General features: G+C 39.9%; 1 protein-coding gene across 5 annotated transcripts in view; it reads right to left on the reverse strand.

Moving 5' to 3' along the window:
* The window catches only part of AFTPH (aftiphilin), a 36,968-nt gene that overhangs the window by 15,589 nt on the left and 1,952 nt on the right, over window positions 1-19,427 (reverse strand). For 4 of the 5 annotated variants that reach the window (XM_074150143.1, XM_074150145.1, XM_074150142.1 and 1 more), the window contains exons 2-5: window positions 7,355-7,506; window positions 6,713-6,839; window positions 6,330-6,386; window positions 3,870-3,992 (exon numbers count right to left, since the gene is read on the reverse strand). In XM_074150143.1, coding sequence (XP_074006244.1) covers window positions 3,870-3,992; window positions 6,330-6,386; window positions 6,713-6,839; window positions 7,355-7,506 — 459 coding nt within the window. The remainder of the gene's footprint in view (window positions 1-3,869; window positions 3,993-6,329; window positions 6,387-6,712; window positions 6,840-7,354; window positions 7,507-19,427) is intronic. The other variant, XM_074150144.1, reaches the window with a different exon arrangement.

Consider the following 19,427-nt stretch of genomic DNA (forward strand, 5'->3'; position numbering starts at 1 on the left):
TCCAAAGGAGTAAAATGTAAGTGTTTGTGCCAATAATTACCCAAAGAAAATTAAACAAACAAACAAACGGAAGTATTTTGCTTTCTTAAAGCTGGGGGGGGGAAATAGAAGCGCTTGTAATACAAATATGATATCAATATTTAGATAGATTCCATATAGGAGCATCATAACCATTTCAGAAAAAAGGTTTACATGGAAGCAATTGGTACCTTTCATTGTGCGTATTCATTGGCAAAATTACAACAGGTCTGAACATTATTTTTCTCAGACACCACCTTTAAGCAACTGTCCCATCTGACAGAACAGCGAGTTCTGCAACATCTCTTCCCTGCAAATCTTTCTCTCTTACTCTGGCAACAAAGCTACATGTATTCTTGGATCTTTCTCCTATGTATAACTGGAGAGCAGTTCCATGATGGAGCCTTTGGCTGGTGGCCAGTAATATGGTAGTTTGCACCTGGCATTGTTAGAAGTCCTGATGGTCCCTTACGTAATTAAAAGTGTTTTTAACGACTGTCACCCCATGGGGTTTAATTAAGGTTCAGTCCCTAATAGCTGGCAAGTGTAAGGTACAGATTTCTATTACAACCCGATCTCTGATTCAGTAGCCTATACGCAGGCAGACATGCTGTCATAGGCACCCACAGAAAATAATTACTCCTAATTTTCCTCTAGAAAGGTCTGATAGATTTCTATTCCAATATAAGACTTACTAAACAACACTAGGCAGGCAAGAAATCCTGAAGTTATCCCGTATGCCAGGACAAAGCTACCACTAGGCTCTACCAAAGAGACTCAAATAGAGAAAAGAGGATGCTTTGAAGCCATACCGAAAGAGCAGAAATATCTAGAGAGCTTTTTGCAAAAAAGCCGAAGTGAAGAAAGTAAATAAACTTTAAAACTATGGTAGCCAGGGAACAGTATCAAATCAAGAGAAAGCAGTCAACGTTGACTCCAGACAGCAGCCTTTTTAACCAGCACTGGAATATATTTTAATGGCACTGCCCGAAGCCTTAGCTGTGGCGTAGAAGCCCTCTCTGGCAGATGCTGTAGAACAGAAGAACAGGGTTCCTGTCTCAGGTTTCACAATCAGAGGTCACCTATTTGAGCCTTTCTTACACCTGATGTGCCTTGATAGAGCCTTTAACTTCAGACCTGAGAAACCTTTGAGACATCCCATGCTAAGATAAAGGCCACAGCAATCAGGGGATTATTTCCTATTCTGCTTCCTGCCTTACAGTTATAAGCACAGAGGAACAGAAAAATAAGCCCCCCCCCCCAATTGTCAAGATAAACAACCAAAGAAGAATTTAGAAGTTACCTTCAAATATAAAACAGAACGAGTCTACAAAAATCATCTCTATACAATAAACTAATGTGATAGATCAGTCAGTAACTGAACTTGCCCGAGAGGAGAAATCATCATTTTGAAAACCTTGTCCTTTTGTGGCTCAGATGGAAATTTGTCCATTGTGTTTCCACAGCCTAACCAACTCAGTGAGATCCTCTGCAGGGAAGGAGGCCAAAACATACAGTTTATATAATAACTAAGAAAAAAAATTATTGCAGCTCATTTGCTGCTTTTTTCCTCATTCTTTCGATTTCTAATGCTCTCTAATTTACATCTCTGCAGGCTCTCCTCCACAACCAAAAAAAACTAAGGAGGCATTTCTGTTTTTACAAATGTTCTTTCTACTCCTATTTTTGCATCACCACAGTCTTTCTTCCAAAATCTTACTCCCTCAGCAGGAAGTCATACATGCACACAGACAGATGCTGATACGTATACAGGTCCCCTAAATGCCAGGCTTTCAACAAAGGAGACCTCTTCCCCTTTCCTTAAGCAAAGCATAGGAGTCTGTTAACCAGAGCCTCTCTTTCTAACAAGAAACTCCGTATGTTGAAGTTTCTGAATATAAGAATGATAAATCGTCATTGCCATCTGAAAATAGAGGCATTTAGAAGTGTTGCCCAGTTAACGTGTAATTGCTTAGTTAAGCTTAAAGATACCCAAGTTGTTGCACCTAAACTACTGGCGTTTAGAATACAAAGTTTCATGGTCCCCTGAAATTGCCAATAATATTTCCATTGCATATTTACTAACATTCATAGCATAGTTCCTAATTAAATATTTACCAAAGTTTGGGCACATCATCCTAATACCACTACAATCTGGAATATTCCTCAGAGGCAGTCTGCACAATGGGAAATGAAGCTGGATTTTCCCAAAAGCAACCAGAAGCCACCAAACGTTAACAGAAGACGAGGCCAAGAAACAAACACGGTCTCAAAGGTGGAGAATTGATTGTTGCATGCCCTGAAATTTTCTGAATGTCACTTAATTGTGGCCTCTTAGCGTGCTTACTGGTTAGAGCTCTAACTCATCTCTACCCCAAAAGCTTATTTTAGTATTTGTCTTCTGGAAAAAAATAACATAAGGCCAGCAGCACAGACAAATAGCAAAGAAGCTTCTCATACGCCCTAATGGACCACAACTATTGCACTGAGATGGCCTTGTCAGAATAAGCTATGGGACAGGATTATCAAACTGTGACAAGTAATGGGAAATTCTGCTGCACGAGTATCGAAAAGTACAAATTCATAATTAGAAAAAAAAAAAAAGACTTTGAGAAGGAGAGGTTCTTATTTTCAGCACTCAGCATTGTAACTGCCAAGAAACTGAGAAAATGGCACATGTGAGAGATGCTGCTACTTCAGGCTCTTGCAGCTCTCAACATTATGTTTAGCGTATGGTTTAATCTATGTTTTGCCCTTTGTAAAAAGAGGAACTTTGAACGCTGCAGAAAGCTAGTGAAATTTGCTTACTTTTTTCATATGCAGAAGTCACACAAGTGATTTCTTCAGCTCAGACTAGTTACAATAATCATTATTACTACCTTTTCTAATACCCAGATCAGCTGCTCAGTTCCACTACAGTATTTGTGAGAAGCAGCCCAGGAAGCATCACCAAACACATATATTACTACACAAACCAACCTCAGTTCTGAGTCCACTCACATACTTCTACTCCACAATGAAAAAAAAAAAAGATATTTCTCCTCTAGTACAAGCACGTCACTTGGAGCTCTGCACTATGGCAGAGCAAAGAGCGCAAGGAAATCACTACACTCAGAAGAACCTAGCATTAGGATTAGATGTAGCAAAAGGATAATTCATTTTGGAATACCTTCAATCAGAAGTCACAAGCACAGCAGGTAACTGAAGATGCTGGGCAGATTAAACAAGACCTGCACTAAGGAGGGACACAGCTGACTCTCTGAATGTGTGTCAAGTACCACTGTAGTGACACTGAAAACGAAGTGTCTCTGCCTATCCCATTATCTAGTTGCCAGCCACACACGTTGCAACATACCACAGCATTAAAGTGGTTTGCTAATATCACAATATCAAAACAACAACAACAAAACAGAATTCACGGAATTCAAAAGCTCACTCCTACACTCCTCTGAATTCATCTTGTATCAGGCTTCTACAATAACCTTCAGAAAAAGTAAATATGAAAAAAGTTAGCCAGAGGAAGGACAACTGTAAAGTTAAATCTAACATTTGTGGAACTAAGTATCCACTGCCTTTTACAGAAAATTGCTGTATAACAGCAGTTATCATCAGGACTCTTAAATGCTGGCCACCAACTGCTACAGACTTATCATAGGGACTCCCTTCCAGTCACACAAGAAAAGTAGATCCAAGAGCAGGACTTCAGTCTGACACAAGGGACACCTGCCCTTTACATACAGGTCTCTTTGAACACATCATCTAGATAATTTAAATATGAAGGAGAGAGCAAGGCATCCCATTGTTTCCCCTCATTCTTTCTTTTCCTCTCCTTCCCCTTCTCTGTTTTTTACCTGGAACTGATCAGTTGTACATGTGTTCATCTCTGGTGATACAGGAGGTGTCTGTCCTATTGAAGCTATTTTTTCTGCTGCAGATATTGGTTTCAAAGGTTCCTTGGTAGGCTCTAGCATACCCTAAATAAAGAAATAAATTATAATAAAAAAATAATAAAAAAATCACACGCCCACACAGACACACTTATATATATTCCAAGAAATCAAGAACTGCAAATGCAAAAGAATAGAAGACACTATGTAGTACTGCCCTCAACTAGGGGCTGGGGGGTAACCATACATCTCTGGGACACGTTCAGTGAGGAGGACACAGAGGGAACAGGGCAGGGGAGAGAATTATTCTGGTTCCTCAGGCCTAAGAAACATTTTAGAGCAAATAAATCCAAGTGCTTAGCTGGAGCTTGCTTTCAACTTTCCATAGTGTCATTTAAGCTGGAGGAAACAGTTACTTGATAAGGTGACATCTTCTCCTCCCAATTGTGTGCAGGCTATTCCAGAAATATCAAATGGCCCCTCAGAAAGGTAAAAGTGAATACATTCCATTTCAATAATTAAGTAATTCACAAGAAACAAGTCAAATTATTGGTTTGCAGAACAATACCAAGAACAGTAATTACTGACAAGGAAATAGATGCATTAAAAAGCATTAAGAAAATAATTAAATCCACTTTTTAAATTTTAAACAAACTGTTCAAAGCTAAACAGTACTATGAAAAGATGCCTGAAATCTCTGGTGTTTCTGAATAAAATTGAGGGTGAGAAAGCGATCTATAGAAAGACCAGAGTTTGCACCGAGATGTGCAAAGCACCTCAGAAAAATGAGGTACGAGAAAAGAAACACCCAAATAAAACCAGTGGATTTGCAACTAGTGTATTTTAAAATAAATTTAGGAAGTCAGCCACCAAGAATCAGCCATCCCACAAATGTTTCTACACCATGTTAGGGGAGCTTAGAATTTAAACCACCAGTTAAATCAATCCTTCTGGACACTGAAGAAATACATGAAGCAGTGTGGCAACAGAAAGCCTACCATCATCCCTGTCTGCCTTATTGCGTGGACAAGTATATAAAAAATTTGGGAGATAATCCATCAGCAACAACAATCTGTTGCAAAAAATAAGTGCACGTTGCATACAAACATAGTCTTGCTCACAAGTATGTTACAGGATGAAAACCTGTGATTGCTATGAGATGCTTTATCTCTCTGTGTCTGAACACCGTGCTTACATCCAAAGAAGCGCATGGGCTGACCTTGATACATCAAGGTCAAAACCAACAGCTCCAGTGACTGCAGAAAGCACTCTACAAAAGTAATCTACAGATTAAACTGGCCTAATATATACCAAAGAAAACTGTAATCCTTTAATATTCAATCTGTGAATGACTATATAAAAGCATATTTTTAGGTGTGTATATAGAGAGAGATGTTTCCAGAAAAAAGAACATATTTGTTCTGTTCAGACTCGCAAAAGTGGCAAATCCTGTCTTCTGAATGTTTGTGTGATTATGAACTTTGAACAGAGTCTGAAATGCCAAACGGGAATTACAGAATATTGGCTTAAATAAAAACAGTTGATCTTGCTGCACAAGCATACTTCAGTTTCCTCCCATCTACAGAAACCTACATTATGCTTGCTATTTTTTAATCTAGCACGGGGCAACACAACAATACTCGCTACACAATTCTTCTTGTATGCATAAATAGCTTAATATATACGGGGGTGCTTTATTAATAAGCCAATAACACTGCAAAACATTACCAGGCATCTCTCTTGACCCAGAGACATTGAGATGCAACAAAGTAATTAATAAACAGTCAGTCAGAGAAACAATTACACAAAAAGTAATGCTCAAGAGCGCAGAGAAAACTTCCTACACGCATTTCATGGGATACCATAACCATCTAGCAGTTCTTGACCTTCCTCTGAAGCATCTCTTAGTGCCAGAGCTTCCCATAACTGCTGATACAAACTGATGTTTTGATTAATTTCCACGTTCCTTTGTCATTTTTGACAACTGTTTAACCATCCAATTTCTTGTGTCAAGTTTTAGTGGACATTTTTACATCTATACCTTAACATTTAATCATTAAAATTCAACAAGAAGTACTTTTTATTGCTGCATACACATCAATACATGACTTCAATCATGTTTTTCTTTTTTAGAAAATGTCTCAAATTGAGCTTGGACTAGCCAGCCCAACTTATTAGATAAATAACTTGCGCTATGAAGTAAGTAAATCAATTCTTTTCGCATTTAAAGCCAAGTATCTGCTTGCACACATAATGAAAATTGTGTATTTGACGATTCTTTTCTAGCATTTCATGCGACGCCTAAGCCGTAACTGTACTTAGGAAAATTTCTTTCAGCATACCTGGCACTTAAATTTTGTTTAACGTATTTCATTGTATAACATTGTTGGAATAAAAACAACACTAACAAAAAATAACACTTACCAGTCCTGCTGCATACATGGGTACTATAACAGGCTGTTTCTTGTTGCCTGTAAAGAGCTGATAAAACAATGACAAAAAAATTTACTTAAGAGTTTCTGTGTTGGTGACGATAATATTTTCTTTTTTTTCAATGTTATATAACTTGTAAGAGAATAATATCAGAGAATAAATATTATGTCAAATGTAACACAATGGTTAAAAACTAATGCAACTTTTAATATTAACAGGGCTTATAAAAAGTTGTCAGATGGGCTGTCATGAAAAGCCACGTTCGGTGCAGCTACGCAATCAAGAGACAAACATTCATGCAAAAAGAATTCCACCCCATTCTACATTTAAAGTAGCTCCATTATTTAGAAAGCAGGTTTTATTGACAGACTCACGATATTTCTTGTGTCAATTCCCAAGGAGCACAAAAGCTTTTTGTTGCTATGGGAGCCACCCCACTGGTATCTCAGTCCATATGCATCATGGATATCCTGCAGCTCTGTCCACACATCCATCACTTCCCTACACAACCCATCAGAAATCAAGTTATCAACAGGAAAAACAGCTTAGCAGTCTTGAATAGTTATTTTAGTTTTTAATGCAAGTGACTTATTATACGTCCCAATTAAACTTATGCCCAAGCACAACACCCAGGGGAACTAAAACTGCACAGTGTTCTCAGAACAATTATAGTTCACACTTATTATTGGAAAATTATGTCTACAGCAGAAAGGACACGGTCACCACATGAATAAATACAGCAATTTATATCAAGTCTAACTAAGACAACATATTCTGATTAACTCAGAGACATCACTTAAAAGAAGCTGATACACTGCTAAGTTTATATGCTAAGTGAAATACTCCTGGTATGTGCAGTCACTGAAAACAAGCACTCTACTAGATAGTTAAAACTTGACAGTTTTTCAAAATGCTTGAAGCAAACAACTCATTTTGAATTACTGCTGTATGTTTTAAGTTCCCAACGACGACACATTTCTACTTCATTTTAAGTTTGTGGCATTGTGGCTTCTTACCCAGCATTTGCTAAGATCTCCTCAGTTGTCACTTGCTTTTCACCTGCTTCCAACAAATGATTCAAGGAACTTATTTCTTCTTCAACTTCAAGCACAGGCATGGAAGGAAAACACACTTCAAATATTCGTTCCAGACGACTTAGCAGTGTTGTCTGTATCAAAGAGAAAATACTTACGTCAAGTTTTGTTAACTGCTTTTAAATTATAAAAATAAGTAAAGATGGAAAACAACACGTAGTTGATACAAAGTTTCACTTACCACAAAATCTACAACTGTCAGAGGATCACAAGTTTGGTTTTTTTTTTTTTTTTTTTTTATAAGCATCAGACACAGGCTGTGAGCTACTGAGAAACAGTAAGGGTCCTGCCCTCTGCAAAGTGAGGTCTTACAGAAGAGTTCAGAATAGTTCTTACCGCACTCACTCTTTGTTATAAGTTAGCAGAAAAGATGCACAATGAATGTAAAGCTACATTTACTTGAAATGTGTTAAAAGTCTCCAGTTCTACACATCCGAAGGGTTTTACTGAACACGTTTTTTCAGCAAGCTTGGTATTCAACATGATCTGAAATATGAACCGAAAACAGTATCATCTCTCTCAATGACGATGCGCTTCAATCCAAACTTCAGATGTAACATTTATTCCGGGGACAGCTTGACTTCTTACAAGATGTACGCAGTTAAAAAAAATCTCACAAAACTCAGCCCAAGGTGCAACACGCTCACGGTGTGATCACAACATTGAAAACGCTAAGGAAAAACTATTTATAGTCCAAAGACAGCACACGTCTTAAAAACTGTTAGCACCAATGACTCGGATGTAGGAAAACCATTATCCCCAGCTTCCTTTGCTACAGTTCACCTGACACTCAGGTATAAAGCTGAAGAGCCACGACTAAGGCATTTAAACATATTGTTTGTCAAAAAGTGTTTGTAAGATTTGGTTTTTACTTCTCAAGACCAAAAAACTAAAGAAGAAAATGAATTAATGCCTCACTTTCTTGCCCTAAAACCTGTTTCTGTGTTTTCATACATTAGAGTCTGTTTAATTTAAATAGAATTACTTTCCTCCAAGCAATTTCCCTTTCCTCCCATTCATGATTCAGTCGATGCTGAATGCTGTGATCCCATGGAGGTTAAAAGCTAACTTTGGGAATGCTTCTATCCCAGCCAAACAGCTTAACAAAAAATCCCTACTCCATTTAATTGTAGCTGTGTAAGAAGCCAGCTAGATAGGTGCATGGTTTGCATACCCACAGCTTTATCAATGTTACTCTCCTCTGACCTTCTTTCTGCTGCCTTACATTATAATCTCACAACAAGAGTATGTACATAAAATACTCAAGAAGTCTCGTGGGAAGCCCATGGATCTCTATTCCAGGGTTTGGAGCGACCAGGCAGGATTTCCTGCTTCTCACAGTAGTTGCAACCCTGTCTTGATGTCACCACCACTTCAGTGGCCCTTGGGAGAAAGGAAACTTCAGCCTCTGAGGAAGGCAAACAAGGCTCTTTGGTTTCACAACACAGCAAATGTCTCCTGCTTTTTCTCTCCACCAGTGCCAGGATCACCGCTGCTGGGTGGGGTAAGGCCTCAGCAATATAAAGAACATATAGTGGTACTAACGGTTTCTAGGAGTTTTGGTTCCACAGCATGCACTGGAGAATTCTCTGATTCTTGCCACTTGGGCTTTGGAAGCTGGATTTAATATTAAAACCAATAAAAAACCCCCTCAAACAAACCTCCTGCCCCTCTAAAAACAACAAAAAAAATTCCCCCTTTATTTTGGACAAGCTTAGTATACTTTCTTCTTTTTAAGTTCTTTCCTTACATTTCTATCTCTTCTTTCTATTTCCATATAGCTACAGAATTTCAATTTTATTATAGCTCTACTGTCTCAGAAATGAGATGTACCACTGCCACGTGGTATTTCCCAGTGCAAAAGGAGCGCTGCTGTCTTTCTAGTTTGGAGTTCCACAACAGCTGCCTTCCCAATGCTCTGCTGCACCATCTGCAGGGCAGCGCCCAGCACCTCCAGCACCCGCCGTTCTACTGGGAAAAGGGAAAAGAAACCCAGGAGGTGAAAAATCCCCCAGCGTGGGCTAGTACAGCTATGGCAGCAGAGCCCTCCTGTGGAGACACAGTATATTCCAGGAGCAAAGCTGAATTTACAAACGTAAACCTCAGGCAGAGTTTTTTTGGTTACAAATAAAATTATTTAAAGTTCAGAGAAGCAAGGCTGGTAGGTGGCAGTTACGCATTTTAATTAGACCAACCGATACAGCCAGGACAAACCTTTATGCACCAGAGTATCTGCTTCACAACTATAATCATTATCTACAACATTTCTTATTTGCATTTTTATCTGAAAAAATCACCTCGTCTCTTGTCTCAAATTAAGGAAGCCACCGACCATGTACATCAGAAACAAAGTACAGGAAACACACCCAGAGGCAAACGCCACGTTATGAGAATATCTTGATTCTGTGTTGGAGTCAGGATGATGAGTCTGGAACTGGGAACCAAGTCTGTTCAGTCTATTCTCCCTATTCAATCGCTAACTGCAAAAAACCAGGAAAAGTAACTCGCTTAAAACATAGGTTCTTCAGTTTTGCTACCTGTGAAAGAAATGCCTGACAGGGATAGTTATTGGCAAAGCACAATGTCAAAATGCCATAATTATTATACTATCAAAGGATCTGAATTACACAGCATACCTGACTCACACTTTTTTTTTCCTCTTCATTACCTCACTGATATATTCTGACCATAATGAGTCATGTTCTACAGTATATAATTTTCTTTCTAATCATCTCTTAATGCCCAATCATTTTGGGCATACAGTAAGTCACAATACTTGTCACATTACTTGTAGGCTGTTTTGTGTTTGTTGACCAGAAGACAGATGCTAATTTACCTTTTTAGGAAGTAAAACTAAAGAGCATTCCAGATCCAAGCCTACCGTTTCAGCATACAAAAGCATGCTCTACTTCAGTTTTAAAACTGAACTTTGCCTGCAGTGTATCGCTTGCCCTTATCTTACGTGAACGGGTGATGCTTCATTTCTGTAATACAGCAAGAACACACATCCCCAATGAAAAGGAAGAGGCAGATGAAAGGCATTGTTTCATGAAAACAGCAAGGCATCACGTTTCTTGAAAAGGATCGACATTTGAGAACAGGCTAGTGACTAAGAATATGCTCGCTTAGGTAAAGAAAGAATTAACAGAAAGTCTCTAAGAACCAAGCAGCATCTCAGTCAGCACCCAATTTCAAATTTGAGCTTAAGAATTGTGCCAAAATTTCAGGAACAGTTTAATTATAGTATTCTTTACACTTCCTTTCATCTTTTCTAAATTTCCAGAAATGCTTAGCCTGTATTTATATACGATAGAGAAAAACTGTTCCCATAGCAAACCACAGTAATTAATTCTGTGTGTACAAAGGGACATGGAGACAAGTATCCAAACACACATCTCCTGGGCAATGGCCCTAAAGGAAGCAGCTGAGCTTGTTCTTTTAATTGGTAACAAAATCCTGTGGTCACAGCTCCCAGGTATAAAGGGCATTACCAAGATTTTGAAATGAGTGGAAGTACCCATCTTCTACAAACCTCAATCTATCGTTTGCACAAAACACTTCTGTCGTACACGGTAGTGTCGCATCTTTTAGGGTGAAAAATCATGGAGAAAAAAAAAAGTAGAAAAAAAAATACCCAAAAAACTTCTCTAATTTTCATGGTGAAGTTCCCACTGACTGGAAAAAAGGGAACATAACTCCAATATTCAAAAAAGGAAACAAAGAAGACCCGGGAAACTACAGGCCGGTCAGTCTCACCTCTGTGCCTGGCAAGATCATGGAGCAGATCCTCCTGAAATCCTTGCTAAGGCACATGGAGAATAAAGAAGTGATTGGAAACAGCCAACATGGCTTCACCAAGGGCAAATCGTGCCTGACAAATTTGGTGGCCTTTTACAATACTGCCACAGACTTGGTAGACAAGGGCAGAGCGACTGACGTCATTTACCTGGACTTATGCAAAGCATTTGACACTGTCCCGCACGACATCCTGGTCTCAAAATTGGAAACTCATGGATTCGATGGATGGACCACTCGGTGGATAGGGAACTGGCTGGATGGCCGCATCCAAAGGGTTACAATCAATGGCTCAATGTCCAGGTGGCGGCCAGTAACGAGTGGTGTTCCGCAGGGGTCGGTACTGGGACCAGTACTATTTAACATCTTTGTTGGTGACATGGACAGTGGGATAGAGTGCACCCTCAGCAAGTTTGCTGATGACACCAAGCTCGGTGGCGCAGTTGACATGCTGGAGGGAAGGGATGCCATCCAGAGGGACCTAGACAGGCTGGAGAGGTGGGCTCGTGCAAATTGCATGAAGTTCAACCAAGCCAAGTGCAGGGTCCTGCACCTGGGACGTGGCAACCCCAGGCACAAATACAAGTTGGGTGGAGAATGGCTGGAGAGCAGCCCCGAGGAGAAGGACTTGGGAGTGCTTATGGATGAGAAGCTCAACATGAGCAGGCAGTGTGCACTGGCAGCCCAGAGAGCCAACCGTGTCCTGGGCTGCATCAGGAGAAGTGTGGCCAGCAGGTCTCGCGAGGTGATTCTGCCCCTCTACTCTGCACTCGTGAGACCCCTCCTGGAGTACTGTGTCCAGCTTTGGAGTCCTCAACACAGAAAGGACATGGACCTGTTGGAACGGGTCCAGCGGAGGGCCACGAGGATGATCAGAGGGATGGAGCACCTCTCCTATGAAGACAGACTGAGAGAGCTGGGGTTGTTCAGCCTGGAGAAGAGAAGGCTCCGGGGAGACCTTATAACAGCCTATCAATACCTGAAGGGAGCCTACAGAAGAGCTGAAGAGGGACTCTTTGTCAGGAAGAGTGGTGACAGGACAAGGGGCAATGGTTTTAAATTGGAAGAGAAGAGATTTAGATTAGATATAAGGAAGAAATTCTTTACAGTGAGGGTGGTGAGGCACTGGAACAGGTTGCCCAGGGAAGTTGTGGATGCCCCATCCCTGGAAGTGTTCAAGGCCAGGCTGGATGGGGCTTTGAGCAACCTGCTCTAGTGAGAGGTGTCCCTGCCCATGGCAGGGGGGTTGGAACTAGATGATCTTTAAGGTCCTTTCCAACTCTAGCCATTCTATGATTCTATGATTCTATGTCACTAAAAGCATTTGATACCCAAGTGTTCTCCATTGCCATTTGAGAAGAGTAATTCTTGAAAGCACTCACTGAAGATATGAACGAAGGCTACAGCTGCCATTCTAAAAATTAACTGTGATTCTCCAAACAGTGACAAACTCAAAGCCCCATAGTTTCTGTGACTGCACAGAAGTTTTAGGTAAACACTTAAGATATATGGTAATCACTACCTGAAACAACCCAAATATCACAGACATAACAGACTTTCAAGTGAGAATGATAACCAAAGGATGAGAATTTATCTCCTTGGCAGTTAAATAGAGGGCAAGATCCAGCTCTCAGAGCTGAAAGGCCAAAATATTTGGTTTGCAGAATTTGCTTTTCCTTCTCTTCTCCACCATGAGGCTATAGAATCAATGAACTCCTTCAACACAAGGCAAAAAAAATTGGCCACCAGGCACACTGAATCCTCTCCAGCTGCCTCTGCCGGAACTCCACAGCGACAGGTCGCTGCCTTTCTTCAGAGCTACGAAGAGAGGAGAAACTTGCCATAAAGACAACATACTTGGGCCACGCTATAGAAACAGTTGATACCAATTGCAGTTTTCACCATATCACTGCTGTAATGATTCTTTGGGTGAAGTTTCAGGGAACTCCGTGTAGAACCCTGCCTCATCCATCTTCCTCCCCCCCCCCCCAAAAAAAAAGAATAGTATTTAGAAGTATTTGGAAGTATTTAGACATTCAAGTCTTATCTGATAGAAAAACATATGAAAGCAGACAGAAATGAGCAGATGAAGGAACCAAGATGCTAGATGTATAATTTAGGAAAGGAATAAAGTCCATATGGACATGATCGGCTTTTAGTTAGAACTCAGAAGCCAAGTGAAGGCTCTCAAAAAAACAGCAGAACAAAGCTCAGAGGCCAGAAGCCAAGAAAAGAAACTGATTAACCAGAGATATTTTATTTATTTATTTTAAATCATGAACCCACTGCTCTGGAGAGTGCCTAGCACAGGCCTTTATGGCCATTTTAACAAAATAAAGCAGAGATTAAATGAGAAACTCTTTGCTGGGTTTTCTAACAAGCAAACCATATTTTCCAGGAACATATTTGCCTGTGAGGAGCTAAGTCACCATATACTTTCTGTACCTTCACCATGTGCGTGTGCAGGGGCTTTGGTGGTTTTTTTGTTTGTGGGGTTTTTAGGGTTTTGTTAAGTTTGGGGGATTTTTTTTAAAATTTTTTTTTTTAAGAGCTAAACTACATGCCATTAACACAGGGGAGCTGAGAAACCAATTTCAATGGATGCAGCTCCCCATGGGGAACACACCCACCAACTTCAGTGGATCTCAACATCTTTTGAACTCAAGCATGAAACAAAGCTGAACAGTGAATTAACACATAAGCAGACAAACAAGTCACTAAGTTCCTAGTTAAATGGGAGTAGTTTTTCCTTTACTGACTGCTTAAACTAAGAATCAGTTTCTCTTTCGCATAGCAACAATTTCTTTCTTTCTCTGCTGTGCAGGCTCTGCTTAGCAAAGAGAACACCTTCTCAAAAAGAATGGGAGAAGAGCCGCAGGCAGAAAAACCCTGGAGTAAAAAAAGAGAAGCAAAGCTTATAAAGAACGCTAGTTTAACTTCTCATGATTCAAATGGGATGGCTTTTCTCCACCCCTCCACGCCCTCCCCAAGAAGATAAATGTAAGATGGAACTGTGGATTTCTTAGAGGTAAAAACCAGAATTGCTTAATTTTTATTACCGCAGGTAATTTATAATGGAAACTGGTCCTAAACTGAGATTTACAAGCCCGGAAGAGGATGCCACAAGAGCTAAGAAAACCCTCACCAATAAAATGAAGAGTAAGATTTTTTTACAATTTAAAGAACTAAAGAAGGCAAGGATAGTCCTAAATATCCCAAAAATATTTTTAAATAATAGCTATAAAGGTCTTGAGCCCAACTGCAAAGCAAATCTGAAAATTTAGTGGCTTCAGAAAGAAGAATAAGCCTTCTCTGCTCTTTTTATGGCTCGATATAAGAGAGTTATAAACTGCAGGGAAGTTCAGTGTAGAAATGTGAAGGTACCTCCCTCTTTCTTGCTGGAAAGCTCATGCATTTATTCTCTCTCAGCTGAAGAACATCCCAAATCTTGCATATTCCATTCAGGCAAAGTGAAGTTTAACAGCTATTTCTATCTGGACTACACAACGCTTGCTCCCCATTCCTGTTGGACACGTTACGATTCTCCAGGGGTGCTGTACTAACTCTTTGGTCAGGCTCTGAGAAGTAGTACAGTAGACAAAACTTATGTGTAGAAGGCTGAAAACAATTTTGTTCTGTCGTATATAAGCAGTTTACGAGGGGGTTGTTTTAGTGTTTCTATTTTCTTTTGTAAGATGCCCTTAGCCAGCCTGTTCTGAAATAAAGCAATTATGGGCTACTAATTATGGTCTGTCTTTTACTGTTAGTCAGCTGCACATACTTAAAAACTCTGCTGTACAGTTAAAAACCCCCAAACCTTTCCAGACAGACATATTTACACTGCAAGTTGTTACCCAACTGTCTGAACTTAATTTAGCCAACACTATCTCCATTTATCTTAGTGAACTAGGAGGTTGAAGTCTTTACAGTCATAATTACTTCTTCCCAAGAGGATGACTTCATTCATTGCCCAAGACAAAGTACTCTAAGGGACAGTAATCCAGGGTTATCTTTGTCTTGATGCAACCTGTGGCTTCATAATTGTACATCACCCACACTGCCCATTTCATCTGAAGAGGTAGAGCCCATGCTTTGCTGCTTAAGTCCTATATATATTCTTAATGCACAATGCAGCAGAGTAACCCCCTCAGCTGACTGACGTTCAACACTATCTCACAGGAAAAGCTGTGCTATGAGCCCTGTATTCCTTATAAATATAACTTGGTAGCGTGTTCTGTCATCTCGCAAAGGGGATTAATGCATATAGTACATTGCAGGTTCGCTCAAAGCTTGTTAGAGAAGGCTCCAGGGAGACCTTATAGCAGCCTTGCAGTACCTAAAGAGGCTACAGGAAAGCTGGGGAGGGACTCTTGATCAGGGAGGGGGGCCATAGGACGAGGGGGAAGGGTTTTAAACTGAAAGAGGGGAGATTTAGATGAGATCTGGGAAAGAAATTCTTTGCTGTGAGGGTGGTGAGACCCTGGCCCAGGTTGCCCAGAGAAGCTATGGCTGCCCCATCCCTGGAGGGGTTCAAGGCCAGGTTGGAGGGGGCTTTGAGCAACCCGGTCTGGTGGGAGGTGTCCCTGCCCAGGGCAGGGGGTGGGACTGGATGGTCTTTAAGGTCCCTTCCAACCTGAACCATTCTATGATCAACGAGTTCACCCACCAGTACATCCTAACTCAGTTTTAATGAACACGAAGGCACATCTCTATCTAATGCAAACCTGCAGCTACACTGAAACCAACTACTATGTATTTTTTAGCTGAAAGAGACATTAAATGATTAAAGGATACTTTAGCATTAATATGGGTTCAAATAACAGCTTGTGTATCTGTGCCCATCAGCCTTTGAAACTGGAACCTTTTCTAAGGGGTTACAAATTCTTCCAGTCGTTGTAACTGAATATCATATACCATGTCCTTTTTCTTCTCTCCTCCACCCAACACTACTGAATAGAAGAGGTCAGCATGTTACAAATCCTACATTTCAGATCGTGCACAGGATTCGGAGAGCCTAAGACCAAAGGCAAAGGAGAAAAGACATAATGATCTTTTTGCCACTATATGTCACTACATCAGGTCATTTCTGTGACCTTTTTCCTCCTACTTTCTTCTTTTATAGTCTATATTTTATAAGAAAAAACAGATTTACTAGTTGAATTCTAGCAAAGTGTAGTTTGTTTTTAATTAAACATTATACCAAACCCGCAATCTTTAAAACAGTTTGCCTGACTGTTTACAGTTTATATTATGATTGAGATCACATTCAGAAAGCACAAAATTTTGTTTCTGCCTCCATATCCAGAATACACAAACTAAGGAAACAGAAAGGAAAATATACAGAGACCACCGGCAAGGGAATTTGAGGGACTGGTAAATAACTTCCCTTTTATGCTGCACTCTGGATGGATGAAAATTGCCATATACGTAATTTCCACATTTAAACAGTAATGCTGCTGGCTTGGGATACAAAAGCAGATATCTGAAAAGTAAAGAATTACATTAGTGTCGTTCTGTTTATATGCCACTCAAAATGATTCTCTACCACGATACAGTGACTCTCCCACCTCAACAGCACAGATCAAGCGTGCACAGGATCCTGTAAGTGATCCTGGTTCACCTTTAGCCTTTGCTGAGGTCTCAATTTTCACACTTCTGTCAAGTGTGGAACGGACGCGGTATTTCTCTCTTGCACAGCCTGCTCCCTTTATGTTGCTACAGCGAGTGCTTTTTAGACCTGCAAGTGATCTACTCCTTATCCTTCTTCGGTCAGGGTGATAAAAACTTTGTTTGCTTACCTCGCCCTAGCTTTATTTTGCATGCAAGTGTTTCTTGCTTTTGCCTCAAACAGCTCCCGAACTCAACTTTAATACATGGGAAACAGAAGAGCAGCAAATACTTTGAAATGCTGTATTTTGTGGCTTGTCCTCAGGGACATCCTCTTAAGTGAAAGTAAAGAAGCCGACCAAAATCTGAGTTTAATTTTACTAAGATTCTGTACTCAAAGTACTGGGACCATCTGCCGGCTCATGTTGACTCAACTAATCTCAATGTTTCCAATGGCAAGTTACTAAACTGTGGCTCAATGGATTAAAGACAGAATTACTACATAAGATTAAAATAAAAGTACTTTTTATAGAAAAAAAAAGTTTCAAGAGATCCTTCCAAAACTTAAAGCACTTACAGAACACAAAATAAGTTTTGAAAGTGTGTAACAATGTGTAAGAGTTAACTAAAACAAAAATAATGTAGCAACTAACAGTCATTGCAAGGCTAAGGAAACTATTACAACAGAGAAAACATATCCAGCTCAACTTCCTCTCCAGCTTATTTTGTAAAACATTCTTTGGGTTGTACTTCCTCACCGGCAGGGGAGGCAGAACATCGCTTTATATCCAAACACACAAAACTGGCTGTAGTATCAACAGAAGGAATAAAAAGAAATAATAAAATATTTAAGTCTCAAAACTTGCTTTACCATCTAACCAAACCGCTGTATGACTTCATGACACATCACTGAAGAATCTCCATTGTAACTTTACTTTTATCTTTTGTTCAGGCAGAATTAGGGGGGGGGAGGGAGGGGGGGAGAATTACAGAACCTCTGAGTGTTCTGCTTTTATAACATTCAGAAGCGTTTTCTATTGAAACACCATCATAAAATTATGGAAAATTTTAAGTAAAAATAAATGTCTGAAACCTTCAGACTATCAATTAGTAGCATGATTAACTACAAAAAAGGATGATTTTCTAGAATCATCTCCCCACCCCATCTCTTTGTCAGATTCTTTCAAGTGGCAACAGGAACAATTTAGATTAATTGCACTAATGACCTTAGTACTCTCCAATTTTATGGGTGAATGACCAACAGAATAGGTAACAACAGATTCCTGCTTTCAACCTGAGAAACGGACCCATGCATTCAGGTGATGATGAGCAAGGTTTTGCACAGGCACAAAAATCCACCTGCAGGTTCACTTGCAAGTCTTTTTTTGGCTCATAAAGCCACTTTGAAATTTGGTGTGTTAATCCCTACATAAAACAGCAAGAAGTATGTGTCAGGAGCTGAGGCTCACACCTTTTAATGTGACAAGAAACCAGACCTGAGCCCCAGAAGCTCCATTCTGTTTGCTGATGCTTGCAAAGCTCCCGCTGCCACAACTTTCGTCCAAAAAGCCATTTCACCTGTCACTGGTAGGAAAGGAAAAGAGGCAGGGCTGCCACCAAGCCTACGTGAGGTCCTGGAAGAAAGGACTTACCTCATTTCCTTTGACTGCCAGAGAAGATTCCTACCTTTTAGACACACATTACCACTAATACCCGTTATTGCTGATGTTGTTGCACATTTCAAAAAGACAGAGCATATTCTGAACTAATCACATGGGATGACATGATTAAAAAAAGCAGTGAAGAGAATTTAAAAATCAATTTGTTGATTTGAATTTTCTAAAAGTCATATTAAAAATTATCTGTGTATTCTATCTATCTATCCTATTCTATCTACCTATGTGTGCCTAAACAGGCACACATCTCAAAGATGACTGGTAAAAACACTTAGGAAGGAACTGATTAGCAATTAACACATACATAGCAACTGAAGTAGAAACACTAGGGGCTGGGGGTAAGAAATAAACCTACCTACGCCACCCACCCCAAAACTCCAAATTAGAATTAACAGCAGCTTTAAGAAATCATCAGTCCTACTTTTGTGATGCTGCTATAAAACAGAGCTTCCCACAATTAATGTGTAACTGAGACTTATTTTTAAGCACCTTTTAAATGGTTAACTTCCCAGGAGTTGGAATACCAGGACAGAACTCCATAGGTCATACTTTATCATGCTCTCTGCTCTAAGCAAATGAGTGCAGTGAATTAAAAATTGTCATCATTTTAAATCAGATTTTGAAGACACAATAGAGAACGGTGGTGAAAACCAGTAACCTCAGCTTCCAGTCACACCACTACTTTATGAAAAGGCAACATCAGAGTGCCCACCCCCGCAAAAGGCAGTAAACTATGAAGCAAAGAAAAAACTATCACAGACTCTGAAATGTTTGACAGCTTATTCCTTTGATCAGTTTATGTAAAGGACCAAATATAATCATCAAAACAAATGCATACAAGTTCCAGCGTACCCCACTCATTTTTCTGCAGGAAGTAGCAGTGCAAGAGATACAAGATGCAAACACAGCAAACTATT

This window comes from Numenius arquata, chromosome 7 (genome assembly GCF_964106895.1).
Source record: "Numenius arquata chromosome 7, bNumArq3.hap1.1, whole genome shotgun sequence".
NCBI lineage: Eukaryota > Metazoa > Chordata > Aves > Charadriiformes > Scolopacidae > Numenius > Numenius arquata.